Here is a 20,007-nt window from a genome sequence, read left to right on the forward strand (position 1 = left end):
ATTATAACCTCATCCACTGCTAGCTCAATCATCTAATAATTTAAAATATGTAGACTGTGTAAGTAAACAATATAAAAAGATAATCTGTATAAAATTTTAAAAATTGCAGGTACATTTTAAGTCCATGGGAACATAAAAAAATGCTGGAATTTATTTATCAGAGTTTCCCCTGCTAAGCAACAAAATGAAGCATCTTTGGATGGTAATGAAAAATTTCATTCTCAGGTACAGTAGTATGTGATAATAATAACCTTAAAATAGCAACCAGCTTGCAATAACTGAAGAAAGAAACTACTGCGCCATTAATCCACATAATGTAACCGATTTGATATTGCCTTTTCCAATCTCTCTCACAGCTTAAGACAAAATACCATGTTCCAATTGAGAAAAAAATATTTAGGCTTTCCCTCGTGGCGCAGTGGTTGACAGTCCGCCTGCCGATGCAGGGGACACGAGTTCATGTCCCGGTCCGGGAAGATCCCACATGCCGCAGAGCGGCTGGGCCCGTGAGCCATGGTCGCTGGGCCTGCGCGTCCGGAGCCTGTGCTCCGCAACGGGAGAGGCCACAACAGTGAGAGGCCACAACAGTGAGAGGCCCACGTAACACACACACACACACAAAAAGAAAAAAATATTTATTAAAAAAAACTTTCAGTACATAGAAAAGAAGCATTCATGGTTCTCAAAAGGTGGACTATATTGGGTTGTAAGATTACTACACTGTTCTTTGCTTTCTGTGTTCCTTGCTTTCTGTGTTTTAGTCAGCATCCATCTTGTGGGAAAGGGATGAACAGGGGAAGCTTCCTTAATTTAGTTCCTTTCATCTGAAGATTTCAAAAGCTTTGCTGATGGCTATTATTTACAGTCGCTGAATAAATGGGAGCACTGAGCCAATGCGAGGCTATAACCATTCTGTAAATGAATTACAAAGCAGTAGAATCTTGTTAAAACAAGTCGGAATGTAAAATGTCTTAGGCGTCCTGCTCAATTGTGAACACATCTTCCATTTTTCTAAGCAACTTTCTCCATTTTAGAACTTTATTCTGACATTTTAAGATTAATAATGACCTTGCTCACTTGTTCACACAGTCATTGGCCCCTGATTGTTTTTAGAAATGTAAGCCAGCTAACGTGCTACCTATGTGCGTATGCATGAAAAAGTGGGTGGGGAGAGGGTATATGACATTATGACATGAAATCTGAATGTGCTTTAGGATATAAATTGTGCAGAGGAAATAAAAGGAGAGAAAAATAAGTCTTTAGACTGAAAATTGATGGAAAAGGAATGGAGGAAATTACTATTAAGTGTAGAGGGTTAGAATACCTAAAAAAGCAAGTCTACGACAAAGTAATTTTGGACAGGAGGCTACTAAGAGACATATGAGGACAGGAGTTGTGTGCAAGAGGCAGAAACGTGTGGGGCTAAAGATGGGGGGCAGAAAGATATGACTCCTAACAAATACAATACAAATTTTTCATTAATGAAATATCTATGAAGGCTTTTTAAAGTTATGGCTCCCATACCAGGCCAATCATCTGAACCACCTAAGAATGCTCATAGATCAATTCCCATCGTGTGCTCCCCGGAGATACTGATTTATTAGATCTGGCCTAGAGTCCAAGAATTTGACCAATATTTTTCAAAAGTTCTGGGGAATCTGAAAGTTTAAACACTTTAGATGATCTAACCTTCCACTATGACCAATACCTAAGAAGCCTATCCAACTCTGGGAGCAGCAGATACCTTGCTAGCTCCCATCAACTAACACTGAGAAACTTAAAATAGGAACTGAGGAAGGATGGGTTTGTCCAGGTATCCGAAGTCACACTCAGAGTTTTCTGGTGTCAGTATGCTTGCATGATCTGTATCTTGAGATGCTCTTCTGTTACCTGGCCTAGATTTTTTCTCCCTGCTTATTTCTTGGACAGTGACTCCAGTGCAGCCCAACTGGAAGACCAGCCTTTATTTGGATCCTTAGGCTGTCCTGCAGTCTGCCCTCATTGTCAAGTTTGTCTTTAGCTTTATCTGCTATTCATGCAAACCTCACAAATCTAACAGACACAGAATCAGGGAAAGTTTGAGCAAAGCCTTTCACCAGCGTGCCCCATGAGCCCCTCAGGACTTTTCTTACACTGTTCAGTCCTCACTCACTCTGACCCTCTCAATTCAGAATCAGTGAACAACAGCCCAATGATTTTGCGGAAGTTTACCTGAATCAAGAAGAGTTCTTAATCACATGAATGATATTCTATCAATGTTTTTAAAGAGTGATCTTTGCTCCTGAAGCAGAAACACTGGTGGCCTTGTTAAGATGCATGTTCTCAGGCTGCATAACCTATGGAATTAGAATCCATGTGTGCAGAAGTTATCGCTTTACATTTTAAAACTAAATTTGCAGGTAAGTTTTCTGCACATGGAAGTTTGAAAATTGTTAGAAAACACAGAGGTCATTTAATTAATTAGATAATTATTTACTTTGTTAATTGATTCCATAAACAACAATTTATTGCCTTCCACGTGCCAGGTACTAGATAGGCTCTGGGAATGTAAAGATGGTTTGAAAAGAAAGTAATGCCTTCCAGTGTGGAAGACAGACAAGTCAATAGATGATGGAAATAGAGCGATTGGTGCTATGATAAATAAGCACAGGGCCGTCTAAGCATGTGGAAGGTTTAGATGTTTTGGAACGTGGTTGTCTGACAGCTGTGCACTATGATTACATGAGTTTGCTTTAATGGGGTGCCAGTTGTTTTCTGTCTACTTTATACACTTAAAAAAATCACAAAATGTTTCTTTAAAATTTTTCCAATGAGACCGCAGTGTTTTTCCTTATTGTACAGCCCTTTTGCATTTAGATATTTTAAAATGGCATCATTGTTGATATAAAAAATTGTGTTCAGATGTAACTTTAAAAAAATCAAAACAGAAGAGCCACATTGAGACAACCAAAATGCTTTGACCTCTATTTTTGCTACTCAGTGAGGTGATTATAATGTTTTGAGATAATATAACTGAGTTGTTAGTGTTTCATAGCCTTCCTGAAATTTTAATTTACATAATTAGTTTGGGATAAATTACTTACCGGAAAAATACATACAGAAATTATTATGTGAAGGATGACAGTATCAAAACCAAATCTGAACTATCTATACATTATTTGTTATTAGGTTTTTCCAGATGTTTGAGTTACATGAGGTTTTAGAAAATATGGGACATTTTAATACTTCCAACACTATATAAAGATTTAAGGTTTTACATCATATCACATAAGTGACAGGACATCTAATATTTATTTTTTAAAGAGTAAAAGTAAAAGCCAAGTTTTTTCAAGTGCAAGAAGCCCATGATCAAACTTTTCTTTCTCTAATGCAATGTAAGCACCATGAATACACAACAGACTCTGCCCACAGAATCCACTGTGTTGTCAGGGAGACAATCTGGTGTGACAAGTGCTCTGATAGGTGCCACTGAACCAAATATACTGTGAAAATATTAAATATTGTGTTGTATACAAAATATTTAACTTTTGTGCCTCACCTGTGTAGAATGTATGATCGTCACCACTAAAGGGAATACAAGATGAATAAAGCCCTAATATCTAGTAAACTGGATGAGACGAAGACATATACACTATAATCTCAGTAAAAGTAAGGTAGATCTCAAGAGGAAGTACAAGCAAAGAGCTCAGAAAAGGGTGAGATTGACTTTAGATGGGGTGATAAATGAAGCCTTCATAGAGGGAAGAGAACTGAGATGAGCCTCAGCATGGCTATCTAATAAATGTAAAAACAGTGTTCATTATTGCTATCACTTATTGAATGCCTTCTATTGACCAGCCACTCAACTAAATGCTGGGCTAATAAGTTCTTATGAATAGCCCCATATTTGAACTAGATGTTACTCTCTTCATTTTATAAATGAAGAAACTGCAGTTATTAGAGTTTAAGCAATTCTGCCTAGGTCACGCAGCATTATTGAAGAGCCTGGATGCCAACCCAGGTATCTCTGACTTAAACCCATGTATTTTATGCCACACTGCCCTGCATCCCTGTCCTAACAACTAGACCTAAATACAAAGAAAATCTGTGAAAAAATAAAAGGGCATTCAGATAGATCAGTGGTCTTCAGCTATTTGGTGTTATAATCTACTAAAAGGAACGGATGAAAAACATGGAGTCTCTCCCTAGAAAAGTACCTACTAAACACATCGACTTACAATTTGTTAAAGTTTTCCCCTTGAATCTGAGATGAGAATCTGATGAAGACTATGGATCTTCATGTCTCCAAATTGTTGCCCATAAATTCAGTGCATTCGCTGGCCCTCTCGTGTCTCTGGGATCCCTGTACCTCAGGATTGGGATCCCAGGAGAGGATGGTACCCTAGAACACAGGCAGTAGAATGGTAAAGGAGCTTATTCTGTCATAAGGTTTCTTTGCAACCTCAGATCTTTACTTCTTCCCTTCTGTTCAACCAACACACCCAGTAGGTACGATAATCTAGCTTCTCTCCATTGCCACCACCGCTAAGCCATGGCCTCTATCAGGGGGCCTATTCTAACAGTTTCCTCATTATTTTCTTACTACAAGTTTCACCTCCACTCTGGTCTATTCTCTACATTGCTTTATGGTATTTTTCTTATATGAACAGTTTGTCACTCTCTTATTTAAAAACCTCTTTTGCTAGCACAAATGACAAAAGTAAAAAATCAACAAATGGGACAACATCAAATTCAAAAGCTTCTACACGGCCAAAAAAAAAAAGTCAACAAAATGGAATGGCAGCCTATAGAATGGGAAAAAATTTTGCAAACCATATTTTGAATAAGGGGTTAATATCCAAAATATATAAAGAATTAACATATATGAATAACAAAAAACCCAAACAAAATCTGATATTAACATGGGCAGACGAACTAATTAGACATTTTTCCAGAGAGAACATCGAAATGGCCAACAGGTACATGAAAAAAATGTTCAACATCACTAATCATCACAGAAACGCAAATCAAAACTAGAGTGAGATATCACCTCACACCTATTAGGACGGCTATTATCAAAAAGACAAACAGATGCTGGTGAGGATGTGGTGAAAAGGGAACCCTTATACACTGTTGGTAGGAATGTAAATTAGTCCAACCACTAGGAAAAACTATATGGAGGTTCCTCAAATATTAAAATTATATCTACCATATGATCCAGCAATTCCATTTCTGGGTAAAAATCCAAAGGAAATGAAAACAGGATTTTGATGAGATATATGCACACCCATATTTATTGCAGCATTATTTACAACTGGCAAGATATGGAAACAGCCCAAATGCCCACCAATGGATAAATGGCTAAAAAAGATGTGGTACATATATACACAATTGAATACTATTCAGCCATGAGAAAGGAAGATATCCTGTCATTTACGACAAGGATGGACCTTGAGCACATTGGGCTAAACAAGGTAAGTCAGACAGAGAAAGACAAATACTGTACAATATCACTTACATGTAGAATCTAAAAAAGTCTAATCTGTACAAAAGAGAGTAAAATGATGGTTACCAGGGGATGGGGGGTGGGGGAAATTAGATTGATGGTGTTTAAGGGTACAAACTTGTAACTAGCAGTAAATAATAAGCCATAGGGATCTAATGCACAATATAAGAAACATAGTCAATAATACTGTACTATAATAATGTAATGTGATAAATATTGCCTCAGTGGCAATCATACTACAATACACAAATGTATCAAAGTAAAAAAACCTATTTCGCTTGCTTTTTACACTAATTATGGAACTTCTTATCAAGGTATGGGCCACTCAGTATTCCACAATGTGGGCCCAAACCATATTTCTCTTTCATTTAAAAACCAACCAGACCTGTGTGGGCCGCTGCCACCTCCCAGGCGCAGACATGGCGCTCAACCACGCAGAGCCGCATCTCAGACGAGTCGAAGAAGATGTTGTGATCCCTAAAATAATGAGAGAAAAGGCCCGAGAGAGATGTTCTGAACAAGTTCAAGATTTCACTAAATGTTGCAAGGACTCTGGAATCCTTGGGGTAGTAAAATGCCAGAAAGAAAATTCTGCATTGAAAGAATGTCTAACTGCTTACTATAATGATCCAGACTTTCATGAAGAATGCAAAATGGAATACCTGAAGCAAAGGGAAGAATTCAGAAAAACTGGAATTCCTACCAAGAAAAGGCTGAGGAAGCTTCCCACAAGCATGTAGGCAACTATTCAAATGAGACTCAGGAACGCCAATGTTCATGGAAATCACAGTCACCTGAAATGATGGACTCAAGGAAGTGTGTTTGCTTTTTCCTTAATAATGGAAATAATTTTATCTGAAATAAAGATTTTTTTTAAACTTAAAAAAAAAAAATAAAAATCAACCAAGCAAATACTTATTCATTATTTGAACTATATACATTTGTTTGTGCTTACTTTTCTTACTTTTTCCTTTACTTTTTGATAAACTCCTACTTATACTATTAGAGCTAGCTCAAGTAGCTTCTCTGTGAAGCCTCTACCAACTTCCCCACCCACCCACTCACTCACTCACTCACAGGACACTTTGTTCAGGTATCTCTTGCAGCCATGTTTTACAGTAATGGATCTATTTTATGTAAGTATACTCTGCAGAGGTGTAAGGCTAAGGGCCGTGGCCCACTGATCTTTGTATCCCAGTCATGCAGCACAGTGCCTGGAATATAGTGTGTGTTCAGTAAATAATTTTTTATATACAAAAGTGAATGAAAGATGAATGAATGAATAATCATTGAACAGAAGTTTCATATTATATCCAGGATAGTTCTCAATGTACATTTTTTCCTAGTTTGCTTTTACAAAATTTATTAGTGTTACTTTCAATTATCACTTCTACTAGGACAATGTCATTATTTTGTTGTTAAAGGAAGTTGCGCATGCACACGCGCGCGCGCGCGCACGCGCACACACACACACACACACACACACACATTTATCCCAGTACTGCTGCTATGCATTCAGAAAATGGCCAATTTTACAACCAGCTGGTTGACATATAATTGCTTATAATATATCTGGCAGGCAAAAGAGCAATATATATATATGTGTGTGTGTGTGTGTGTGTGTGTGTGTATATATATATATATATATATAAATTGTTCAAGCTATTGGAAGCAGTGATTCAGTTTTTAGAAAGTTGTTCACCATAAATAATTGTATTTAATCATTTAACTCTAATCTTGTTTAGTACAGCAATATTTTTAAACAGATAAAACCTTGAGATATCTGAAATTTCTAACATGATAATATAGAAGAATATTTAATCATATGGGGAAATGTTAATTACATACTGTTAAGTGAACAATGAGTTACAAAACAGGATAGATACTAGGATGAAAGACACTTGAGTAAAATATACATTGTGGAGTCTAGGAAGACATTTAAGAGAAAACAACACTGGAAAACAAATTTATTATTTTCCCAAGCACTAGCTGTAGAATCATGTGTTTGTGTGTGTGTGTGTATAAAACTTTAATAAAAACATGCCCCACGTGCCCTAAAATGATTACAGATGTATGATAAATGCTAATTTTTATGAGAGCCCCCAGGGAACTTTAAATTATTAGTAAAAATACAATGATACCTCTTTATTCCTCCCTTCATTTTTTTCATTTATTCCTTCAGTAACCTATGGATGAGAGTCTAATAGGTGTCAATACTGTGCCAAATTCGTAATGACCAAAATGTTTTACTACCCTCATGAATCCCAAGTTCTAGCTACTAAGCAGTGCCTAAGAAAATAACCTATGTATTTACAAGGTATTATGGAAATTTACGGAGGTAGGAGGGGAAAGGGTTAGAAAATTGAGATGAATTGGAGTTTAAAGTTTGAATTAGGCTGAGTTGATGGAGAAGAAAACCAATGCCTCAAAAGAAGCGGAAAGAGCAGAGGCAATGGAGGTTCAAAGGAAGTTTTGGGTGAGAAAAGTGAAGTGTCCTCTGTGTCTGGTTTTGTATTGACCCTAAGAACGACAGGAGATAACTCTGGAAAAGAAAAATGGGCAAAAGTGAACAAAGCACACACTAATGGATTTTCATTTCATCCTATATAATAAAGAGCTAGAGAATGTTTTCATTTGTTAGTTTGTTTACCGCAGGATGTCTTTATTTGTTGTTTGCTTATGCAGTAGGTAGGTAGGTAGAAGGCAGGTAGGCTCGTTGCCTGGCTGCTTGGTTGGTGATTTTAGTAGAGAAATAAAACAATCAGAAATTTAAGAAAGGACCAACAGCAATAAAGATGAACTGACCAAAATCACCATGATAATCACTATGAACATCAATTAAATACTTAGGTAATAATGTTTATTCTTCTTTGCCTGTTTGGAATATACTGAGGACTTTGGGTGTCATATCAATTGTCATGATTACTTGAACACGCTATTAAGATATTCTCTGCACATGTCTTTCACTGCCAATAAATTTTCCCTTTGTAAACAAAAGTTTTCAAACTCAGTTTATAATGATACAGCTGCCTCTAATACTGAAATTGGTTATTATTTTATCCTTAATGACATTTCTCCAACTTCAAAGCGGTTTTTAAATGACTGAATCTATATGTCTTTTTTCCGTTTCTATTTTTCTATAAACCACCTTAGTTTGTTCATATCGAGTTAAACAACAACAAAGAAAAAAAGAAGCAATAGCTACAGAGCACTTTATACTTATTTGAAACCCTTACACATACAAATTACCAGGACATTATGATTATTTAAGTAAATCCATCTAACAGAAATGCTAAAACTATAACCTGAATATGTTCATTCCATTGCTTTTCATTAGATTTTGGTCTCAGTCACCAAGTAAATAGATTAACCGAAGTTATGATTTAGTTGTTAAATAGCAAAATTTAAAGAAAATGAGGAGCACTGTTAAACTGGGCAAATGTAGAAACTATTTATAGTACTACAACTGACAGCTTTAAAGTCCATGACTTGGCAGGACAATGATACAAGAAAAAGAAACACATCCTTTAGAATTTCTAACTTTTTATTCTGTATTGTAGTTGTAGTCGAGGGACCTTATATATAACAGTGGAATAAGGGAAAGAAATACCAACCACTGATTGGATAAGTGGAGAATCTGTTCAAAATATGTAGTCATACATGCCAGGTACTTTACTAATATTCATGGATATGTTTTGAATCTTATTAAAATGATATTTTCTACTTTGGTGAACTAGCTTAATGAAAAGACTCCAAATTTAACTTGAATTTTGCTAATTTTAGCTGTTAAAATAGGCACTTTTATATTGGCTGCTACGTAATCTCTCTCAACCAAGTGAAGAGTTAAGGTAATACCTCATTATTTATTCTATGGAGAATGAAATGTGTGCATAGATACAGGGCCTTCGTTCCTAGGAACACGTAGATAGACTAAGAAAGAAAATCAGATAAGCAACGCAGGAACAACTCAGAAAGATTAACTTAAGGAAAATGGAAAATAATTAAATGTGGATAGCTTGGCTTTCCAAAGCCTAGAGGGACATGCTAAATACTGACAAAATACAACAGTAAAGTCATTTAGCAAGACAGGTCATTTGGTAAAATAACAACAATAACAAAAATCCATTAATGTCTGGTCTGTTTTATAATATGGTCATGGTATTCTGTGGCGTGTCAGAGATGAATCTGAAAGGTTCTTGCCCTTGCCATTGAATCTCCCTATGACTAATGGCTCACATTTGTTAAACATACAGAAATTATTAGAGGTATACTTAGATACACATACACATATGCACACACAAAAGCTAAATTAAACTCAGGAATACTGAACACTTACCTTCTAATTAACTGAGTTGCCTGGAAGTACACTGTTTCCTGATGTTAATAAGAACTCACAAATAATAATCAATGCAGCCAGTTAAAAGTACAAACTCAGGGCTTCCCTGGTGGCACAGTGGTTGAGAGCCCGCCTGCCGATGCAGGGGACACGGGTTTGTGCCCCGGTCCGGGAAGATCCCACATGCCACAGAGAGGCTGGGCCCGTGAGCCATGGCCACTGGGCCTGTGCCTCCGGAGCCTGTGCTCCGCAACGGGAGAGGCCACAACAGTGAGAGGCCTGCGTACCGCAAAAAAAAAAAACAACCAAAAAAAACCAAACTCAGTGAAAAATATAATTTCAAGTTAGGTGACTAATGTTCTATTGAATATATAATAATATATATAATATAATAAAGTCTTATTATTAATGGTAAAATATAACTATTATAGCCATCCCAAAGAATAAATCATTTGGAGTTGTTCCAGGCTAAGTCAGCAGAGTGTCATGGACATTTAACATAAAAAACACTTCTTGACCCTGAGGATATAAATCAGAAAACTATTAGCTGAGGCACACTAGTTGATTCTGCGAAGCTCTACACACAGCTTCACATAATGTCCTCAACAATAAGGAGGAAAACTAATTGATCTTATAATTAATTTGACCAACACAGAATGTACATTTAGGTCAAAGAGTGAATATTGGGTTTGACATTGACCAACTTAGCTATCTACATGGATCAAATTAAACAAGTAATTGCTGGCATGTGGCCAGGTCAGACTATGGACTTGTACCTATTAATCTGACTGTATTTGGAAGTTCAGCTATTAATTTGGGTAATCTATTTACCTCATTGTATGGCTGAACTTCTGGTATTTGCTCTATTGGAAGTTGTAGGTGAACATAAAGGGTAGCCCCAAGTAAAACAGGCAATTTACATACGCGGTAAGTACAAAATTTTGTGTAACTGTGATTAGGGAGGAAAAAAATGTGATTTCTATGTCACTGGAAAAATTACTTATTCAATACTCCAAGCCAATGTTAACGTTCCTACCTTGAAAATTAAATAAGAAGTCAAAGAACTGGAGCCGTTTTACTAGTTAACATTCACTTATATTGAGTTATATTGAGTTTGAAATTAAATATTAAAATAGTTACTGGAAACTGTCTCAAATACGTTTACTACGTACAATGTAAAATTGTAACTAAAGAATGTGGAATAATCTTTTAGAGTTCACCATACATTGAAGATTAAAAAAAAATACAAAGAAAGCCAAATTCTTTGCAGAAATAATGTCACCTCCATTGATATGTGAAACTAGAAAATCTTCAGAAATAAACTCCCGCATAGCTAAGCATCAAGTATATAAAGGTTAGAGGAGTTTTTAAAGTAAGAGAGTTTCAATAATAAGGAATCTAAACTTAGCATCATTAATTTGAATGGCATAGAACAGCATGTTTCTGACAATCAAGTAGCCAAAGAACAATCTGCTTCTTTGCAGATAAAGCTAAAAGAAACTACTTCTCTTCTCATTCAGCCAAAGGCAGGTAAAAGCAACTTTTATCTTAAGACGTATATGAACATTTCATTTGATTTAGATGGTTTAAGTGGTGACTTGACAGCAGGAAGAGCTAACAGATAGTCACTAGAAGTCCCTTCCATTCCTGGTTATTTTTCCTCCTACAAATTCATTATAGCACATAGTTAGAACAATTATTTATGCCCTAAAATAGAATATATTATCTGCCTATATTAATTTATCACACATCTCTCCCTTATGAAGTCATATGTTTTTTAAAGTAGTGTGAAAAGTTGCTCTCCTTCCAAAAATTTCACCATTTGAGATTTATGGTGATTAGAGAATTTTATATCTTTGGATTACTAAACACAACAGAATTGCAAGAAATTTCTAAGAATACATTTCAAGCATTAAAAACAGAAAGGAATGCGCCTATTCACCATGTTGCCTGATGGCTTTATCTGGAGACATTTCAATGAGGTGCTGAGGAAATCATCACATGAAAAATTTTTTAAGTAACCTAAGCACCAAAACAAAGTAACCGCCTGAAATTTCTGAATCTTAAATCTTCACAAATTTCCATAATCAAACGTCATAGGATATATGGTGTTTAAACAAACTATACGTTAGCAAGGTTATATTGATATATGACAAAGAGGAAAGAAAGTACATCAAACATTGCAAACATCACATAAAACTTCTGAGCAGTACACGTGTGCATTTCACCTGCTTAAAGAGATGTGAGAAGTCAATGTATTTCTTTGATACTAAGAAATTTCTCTCTGTGAAGGTATCTAAGATTAAGAGTTAAAGAATTTTGAATGATTTTTCAGTGCTTATTAGGTAAAAGTAACTAATATTCACAGTCTCTCTCTGAGCCTGGTACTATGCTAGGTAATTAACATACTGGTATCTGATTTATTTCTCCCAAGTCTGATAGTTGTGTACTCTTATTCCTATTTTTTATATATATTTATCTTAAGGCTCAAAGAAATTAAATATTTTTCAAGGTCACATAGTAAATTCCATTAGATTGGAAATGAACTCAAAGTCCATTAATTCAAAAGGTCTGGGTATTTTGGACAATTCAGAAAACAAAAGAAAATAAATTGAGGCTATCAAACTCATTCTATTAACTTTCATTTTTCATATTGAGTATCAAATATCTCCATTACAGTGTTTGGAGGAAAAAAGTGAAAGCAACATAGTATGTTAATAAATATGAATTTTATGTGGTAAATAATATTTGCTTTAAATATGTATTCTTACCACTGAAATTGATATAGGAGAGGGAAGCCAGATTGGTAAATAGTTTAGGATTAATAAAATATCTCTGAATTCTATGATATTTGTATTCGTCAATTTTAATATCCTATATACAGTAGTTATGTTAAATGACAACATCAGCTCTGTGCCTGTGAACTAACTAATTGTAACATAAACATTACAAGAGGAAGAATGGTGCTTATGACAGTTCTGATGGAGCAATTCTAGAATAGCAAAAAAATCACCCCAGTAAGGAGATCATTTTCAAGGTCATTAACATTGTCTTTGTTGTGCTAAATATCTTTCTACATAAAATAGCCTGGAGAACAAATTAGATATAAGGACAAAATTACTCATAATATTCATATAATAAATCTGGAAACTATTAATAGGTCTAACTTTGAAGAGATATTCTCTTTCAAAACATTCTAAACATTTTAAAAACCAAGTTTTTTGATATTTGATATTTTGGATATTTGATATTTGAATGAATGGAGAAGAAAGGGCAACATCATCCACTTCTAATCTATACAAATTTTAAATGTGAATTATCCAGGGAATGATGAATGACATATAAGTTTCATATGTATCTATTATTGAACAAGTAAAAAATTAGGAACAAAGACGTATTTATTGATACACAAAATGAAGAAGACTAAAACTCATAACTATCTTTTGATTACTCAAATTATCTTACTTAAATTATCTTTTGATTACTACATTATTTAATACTGTATCTTAAACATAAAAATACTTTAATATAACTTTTGAGGGGAACTATGTAGCTTAGAGATTAAATTGAACCCCATCCAGTTCTACTTTGCAAGAACTGTGTGACCTTAGCTCAATTATCTAAGCTCTCAAAGACTCAGTTTTTGTTATCTGTAAAACAGGAATAATAACTATCTTCCTCATGAGGTTACCGTGAGGATTAAATTAGATAAAATATACAAGTGCCGACCATATAACATAAACCATACCACTAGCAAGTGGTAAGTTCCCCTTAAGTGATAGAAATTATTATCATTGTGATCAGAGTCATCATCACAAAATGTATCCCTATAAACAAGGAATATGTCATTTTTTTAAACTCTGTGTCATGCATTTTTATATTTTCATTAGTAGGCAGTGAGACATCTTATATTTATGAAATCAAATCAAAGAAAAGTAATACAAAAAGTATTTGATTTGCGGGGGAGGGATAAATTGTGAGGCTGAGATTGACATATACACACTACTATGTGTAAAATAGATAACTAATAAGGACCTACTGTATAGCACAAGGAACTCTACTCAATACTCTGTAATGGCTTCTATGGGAAAAGAATCTAAAAAAGAGTGGATATATGTATATGTATCACTGATTCACTTTGCTGTACACAACACTGTAACACACAACTAACACAACACTGTAAATCACAACTAACACAACACTGTAAATCAATTATACTCCAATCAAAAAAAAAAAAGAAAGTATTTGGTTTGAGATATTGCTAATGTGCTCACTTTTCCCTCATTAGTTAATGTAATCTTAAAGATTGTAATAGGAAATAATAATTTCCATCCATTTAATCAATAAGGACCATGAACATGAATTTATAATGAGATTTAAAAGTCCATACCAGCTCTCTCTCCTTAATAGCCAACCAAAGGAATTTCTCTTGACTCCACTTCTTGAACTGAAACTTGAGAAATGCCAAGGGCTCCATATAAAGGTTTCAACAACCCAGGAGAGGTTTGTTTCTATACTGCACAACCATATAAATATAAATCTATGTTAAACATTCCTTATGCTTATAATTGTCATAAGCCTAAAATAACTAAAATGCTACAATTTAAACACAACAGAACGTAAAACCAATACAAATCAGGTTAATTCTAAATTACATTAACAAGTTAATGTGAAGGATGATTTTTAAATTTTATAATTTTTAGCACATAGCAAGTTAAGTAACTGCTACTTTATGGACCTTTTGAATTCACTAAGCCCATCCTATTGAACATGCTATGTGAAAATCATTCTCCCCTCACTTTCCCTACTGGACAATGTAAATTCATCTTTCTACTGTGTGGATTAAGGTCATTTGACCTCCCTTTAATGAAAATGTATTATTTATGTATTGTCTACTTCTATCTTTTCTCAGTAGCCCTAGACAATTAAATAGAACAATATAGAAGCAAAATGTTTGTACATAAAAATTTTAAAGTGAAGAGTAAAATCTAGCAGCAGAATATATATATTCAACAAGAAAGAGGCTTATATTAATTTATTTTAGATTATCAGCAAAGAGATATCACTCATTCTAAAACAGAATTATTGTAGAGAACACTCACATGTCTGAGAATATGCCCATGGAAGCCCATGGAAGCAGCTTTGCTTTAGTCCATCTGGATTGATTTCTATGGCAGAACCTTCACTGGGGTGGTTTTTGCTTTCAGTCAGCTCCCAAGGATTTAAAGTTTGCCAACTATCCTTTTATTTCCAAACTTCCTGGCTTGGTAATTTAATTCTGGTTCCGTTTTTCCCCCTCTCTAAAACTACAAACCGGTTTTAGCCCCCACCCCATCACATCCCTCTCTTACCCCAATCTGAGTCAGAAACCCAGGCCTCTGCCTTGCTGAGAAAAGAGGATTTAACCAAGCACTCATTCATTCATTCAGCACATACTTATTGGGCACCTACTCTGTACACTAATACCCCATGTTGGCACTGGGGAGAGGGCGATGGATTATGCTGATGACAATAGGCCAAAATATTTCTTGCTAAACTCTCATTTGTATCAGCAGTTATATTTCACTGATCATAGAGAACTCTACACAGCTGAATTTAAAAGTTGGCTTTTATTCAATTCTATAAAAATACTTTTCCTGGGGGCAGGAGTTAATTTCTACATCACCATAAAGTTTTCTACTTTACCAATAATTTGAAATAGATTCAAGATGCTTTAAACTTCTATTTTTCCCAGAAATAATTAGTAAACACTTAAACAATAACCCATTCAATTAAAACAATTAAATATATCAAAACTTTAAAAATATAAACACATTTACAATAATCTAGTTCTATGGAAAACAGGCAACGGCCAGTTAACACAAATATATCAGAATTTTAGCCTAAGAATCTCATATACTTTCTTTGATTATATAAATGTATGCTGATGACTGTTATTCAGCTGTCATGATGGCCAAAAGACATTGCAAAATCCTCACTAGTGATAGTAATAATAATATTTGTAAAAATAATAATGTACTATCACCAGTATCCTATTAAGAAAGGATAGGCACTATTGGAGGAGGTTTATTTTTGTACTATAAAATTAAAACAAATAGAAGTTGCACTGCTTACTGAAAAAAATAAATCCTCAACTGTTAAAGGATAAAAGTTAAAAGAGAATATTCATTTAGTCCAACCTTCTGGTGATCAAGGTTTCCCTATCTTTGTCATTCACAAAAGGACATTTTGAAGAATTATATTCCTAATCAATTTATAAAATACAATTGGGATTTCATGCTGCTTTCTTAATAGCTTGAATAATGATAAGACCCAGGGGAGAGGGGTATAGATACCATGTGCTTAGAAATTTAGAGCAAAAGTCCCCATTCGGCTTATGCAGTGACATATACGCAAAAATAAGCCACTCAAATGTAAAAATGATTAAAAAATAAAAACTCTTCATTACCTTGTCCATTAGAAAAGAAAACAATCATAATTTTTAGCATTTGTGGCAATTTTCCCAAGTCACCATCTTTACGTCCTTTAAGAGGCAAAATAAAGTTACATAAACTTCAATTAATACCAAAATTCTTTGACAATAACTTGGAGAATCTCACAAATAACATGGAATTTTAAGTAAATATCACATGTATATTTATTCAATGTGTCACTCAATTATTCATATAACAAATATTTACTGAGAGTCTGCTATGTGGCAGACACTGTTTTAGCAGCTGGGAATCTAGCAGTAATCAAAATAGAATAAAAGTCTGTACTTTCAAGGAGCTTACATTCTAGTGGCGGAAGGGAGATGACAAACAAGACAACAAATAAAGTATATAGTAAATTAGACAGTGACAAGTGCCCAGAAGAAAAATAAAGCAAGTGGTGATGGACATGGTGATTTAGTTTAGTTAGAATGACCTCGCTGGAAAAATTACATTGAATAAAGAACTGAAGTTGGTAAAGACAGAAACATCCTTTAATTACTGTCATACTTTGTAGATACTTATGAAAATGTTAAGTAGAATATAATTCCTCAACATTTTCCCCTCAATTTCCTTCAAGGAAATTTCTGAAAAGTAGCTTCAATAACGAGCAATGTTAAGACAGTGTTAAGAATGCTAAGACACTTCTTTATGAGGAGGTAAGAATGACCAGATGTTTCATTCAACAGTGAAATTTCTGGAAATGTCAGCATTTGTCAGTAGAATATAAATGTAAGTGGTTTGTATTTCTTAGGTTAAAAAAAACTAAAAAAAGAAGACAGGATCCCATAAAGATTTCTGAATTCCTAAATATAAAAGAAAGGGATGCCTTAATTCTAACTCTTTTGCCTTTTTAATAAGTATTGGTAACTGATTACCAAGGAATATTTGGAACTGTATTTACTCTTTCTATTTGGGCCCTTTGCACGGAACTGTTCAGGGCCACCTCCTGTGGTTTCCAGCTAGCCCTGAAATACCTGGAGACATCCTCGGTAATCCTGTGCTCTAAAGAGCTACTGAGAAGGGAGAGGCAAGAAGGTAGCAAACGCCAGAGGAGAAAGGTGTTGGCAAGAGAAACTAATCACCTGTGATGCATCAATTACACACGATCATATAAAACAGATCTCACAGATGGATGTGGAACAAACATAAAAATAAATACGTTTAACTCTTGAGAAATATTTCTATATCCTGAACTATTCTAGTGTCCTCTTCCAAGTTGAAATCTGAGTGCAACGACTCCTGACGTAAACAACGTACAAATGCTTCTGACTTTGCCTGTCCTACATTTTAATGGCTGTGTCATTCTGACAGACTCCTGGGGCTAGACAAAAAAAAAAAGAAAAAAAGGAAAGGCTTGCACTGAATTCTCAGGATCAATACAAAGCAGTGTCAAACCAAAAATAATGTGTGCTCCGTCTTGGAATACAAAGAAGGTTAGATGGAATCAGTATCATCAAGTGGTCACTGCACTTATTTCCAGGTGAGACCGAAAATAACTATGTGCTAGAATGAAAATAGCTCAGAACGACTGGAAACCAGTGCATAGGCCAACTGAGCTATAATTGTAAAGAAAAGGAGAAACATGTGAAAATACTGGTATAGGACTGATGAAACTGTGTATATCAAGAACATTTTTCTTTCCTCAAAACCTTTAATGTTGTCTTTGGCTAGGCATGGCTCACAGTTCAGCTATTTCTAGAACAGTAAAGAGTCTACAAATGAAAACATCATATCCCTTGGAACTGTGCATTTTTTTCCTGTCTGAATTATTGGCTTTGATAGCGGTTTTTTACTGACTAAGAATTTGGAAGAATTGAGTAGTCTTTTTCTATGCCAAATTAGAAGTTAAATTTGCCCCTTTTCAGTATTCATCTATTTGCTAATTCTCCTTACATTGGGGTAGGTAAATATGACTGGTGACAACGTGGACGTTTTTGCAAAATTCATCCATTCAACTAATATTTACTAAGCACCTACTTTTTTTGGCCAGGCATGGATCTAGGCATGGGATATTCAGAGATACACAGGGAATTCCTGCATTCAAAAAACTCATCCTTACAAAATGGCAGGATCCATGCTTTAAGTGAAGTTATGTACAAATATCCTTGTTTACACAAAGGGAAGAATAACTAAACAGTCTGCGAAGTTATGAAAGACTGCTCGTTTTCACTAAATACTCATTCTTTCTTCTATAAGAATAGAGTTTTGGTTAGGCATAAGGTCCCCTTGCTCAAGACTACACTACCAGCCTTCTCTGCAGCTAGGATGGCCATGTGATTAAGTTCTGACCACTTGAATGTGAGTGGCAGTGATATGAACCAGTTCTGAATTTTGCTCTCAAAATATCTGGGAGTGTTATTTTTAAGCAAAGATTCACTTAGCCTGCTACCTATATCGTGCCTAACATCTTCTAGGCAGGAAAATCAAAAGTCCTAAAAAGATTTTGTATGCCCGTGTAAAAGAGATTTAGATCAAGTCATCTAGTGGACGGTTTCAACTGGTATGTAGTATTCTGCATACCTCAACCAGCCCACCCACCACGTGAGTGCACCATCTTGGACATGGCTCCTTCAGCCCCTAGTGGAGATGCCCCAGGTGATGCAGCATGGCATAAACCAGTTGTAACTGTTGACTCCTGCCCAAATAGCAGATCCATGAACAAAAAGAATGGCTGTTGTTGTTCTGAGCTATGAAGTTTTGGGGATGGTTCATTATGCAGCAATAGATAACTGACACACATGTCCAATTTCAAAAAAAACAGTCCCACAAAAATTCACTGTAAAACTATAGAGCATGTCATTCAGGCATAGGAGTATCAGATGCACACTGAAATTATGCGTCATGGATGGAGGGAAGGGGAGCCATTTGTGCTGATGGAGCTAGTAGTGACTAATACTGTAGCACTTTTTAAATATTTACTTTGTTGACAGTCTTTTGCTTCCTGTTAATATATTCATAAAAGTTATCAATAGACATATAACTGAGAAGACAGAATGCAATACAGATGGTTCCCGACTTCTGATGGTTTAACTTATGAGTTTTCAACTTTATGACAGTGTGAAAGCAATTAGGTAGAAACCATACTTCGAATTTTGAATTTTGATCTTTTCCCAGGCTAGCAATATGTGGTATGATACTCTTGTGATGCTGGGCAGCAGCAGTGAGCCGCAGCTCCCAGTCGATCATGAGGATAAACAACTGATACACTTATAACCATTCCGTACCCAGACAACCCTTCTGTTTTTCACTTTCAGTACAGTAGTCAATAAATTACATGAGCTATTCAACACTTTATTCTGAAATAAGCTTTGTGTTAGATGATTTTGTCCAACTGTAGTCTAACGTAAGCGCTCGAGCACTTTTTTTTTTTTCTTTTGCGGTACGCGGGCCTCTCACTGTTGTGGCCTCTGCTGTTGTCGAGCACAGGCTCGCGGCCAAGGTTCACGGGCCCAGCTGCTCCGCGGCATGTGGGATCTTCTCGGACCGGGGCACGAACCCGTGTCCGCTGCATCGGCAGGCAGACTCTCAACCACTGCGCCACCAGGGAAGCCCGCGTTCGAGCACTTTTAAAGTAGACTAGGCTATGATGTTCAGGAGGTTAGGTGTACTAAATGCATTTTCAACTTATATTTTCAACTTAAAAAGAAAGATGATCTAAAATGTAATTAAAGAGTAATCCTTGGAAAGCCTCCATAGAATTTTTTTAGTAAATA

General features: G+C 35.3%; 2 protein-coding genes across 2 annotated transcripts in view; one reads left to right on the forward strand and one right to left on the reverse strand.

Moving 5' to 3' along the window:
* KCND2 (potassium voltage-gated channel subfamily D member 2) overlaps nt 1-20,007 on the reverse strand; it is a 474,303-nt gene that overhangs the window by 333,525 nt on the left and 120,771 nt on the right. The window lies entirely within an intron of this gene.
* On the forward strand, nt 5,891-6,341 carry LOC132524164 (COX assembly mitochondrial protein homolog). Its single transcript, XM_060156001.1, has one exon. The coding sequence runs from the start codon at nt 5,905-5,907 to the stop codon at nt 6,223-6,225; it is 321 nt and encodes a 106-aa protein (XP_060011984.1). The 5' UTR covers nt 5,891-5,904; the 3' UTR covers nt 6,226-6,341.

This window comes from Lagenorhynchus albirostris, chromosome 8, assembly GCF_949774975.1.
Source record: "Lagenorhynchus albirostris chromosome 8, mLagAlb1.1, whole genome shotgun sequence".
NCBI classification, from domain to species: domain Eukaryota; kingdom Metazoa; phylum Chordata; class Mammalia; order Artiodactyla; family Delphinidae; genus Lagenorhynchus; species Lagenorhynchus albirostris.

Excerpts from the sequence above, each read along its gene's own strand:
- LOC132524164 (XM_060156001.1), top strand. The coding sequence starts at position 5,905 with ATGGCGCTCAACCACGCAGAGCCGCATCTCAGACGAGTCGAAGAAGAT.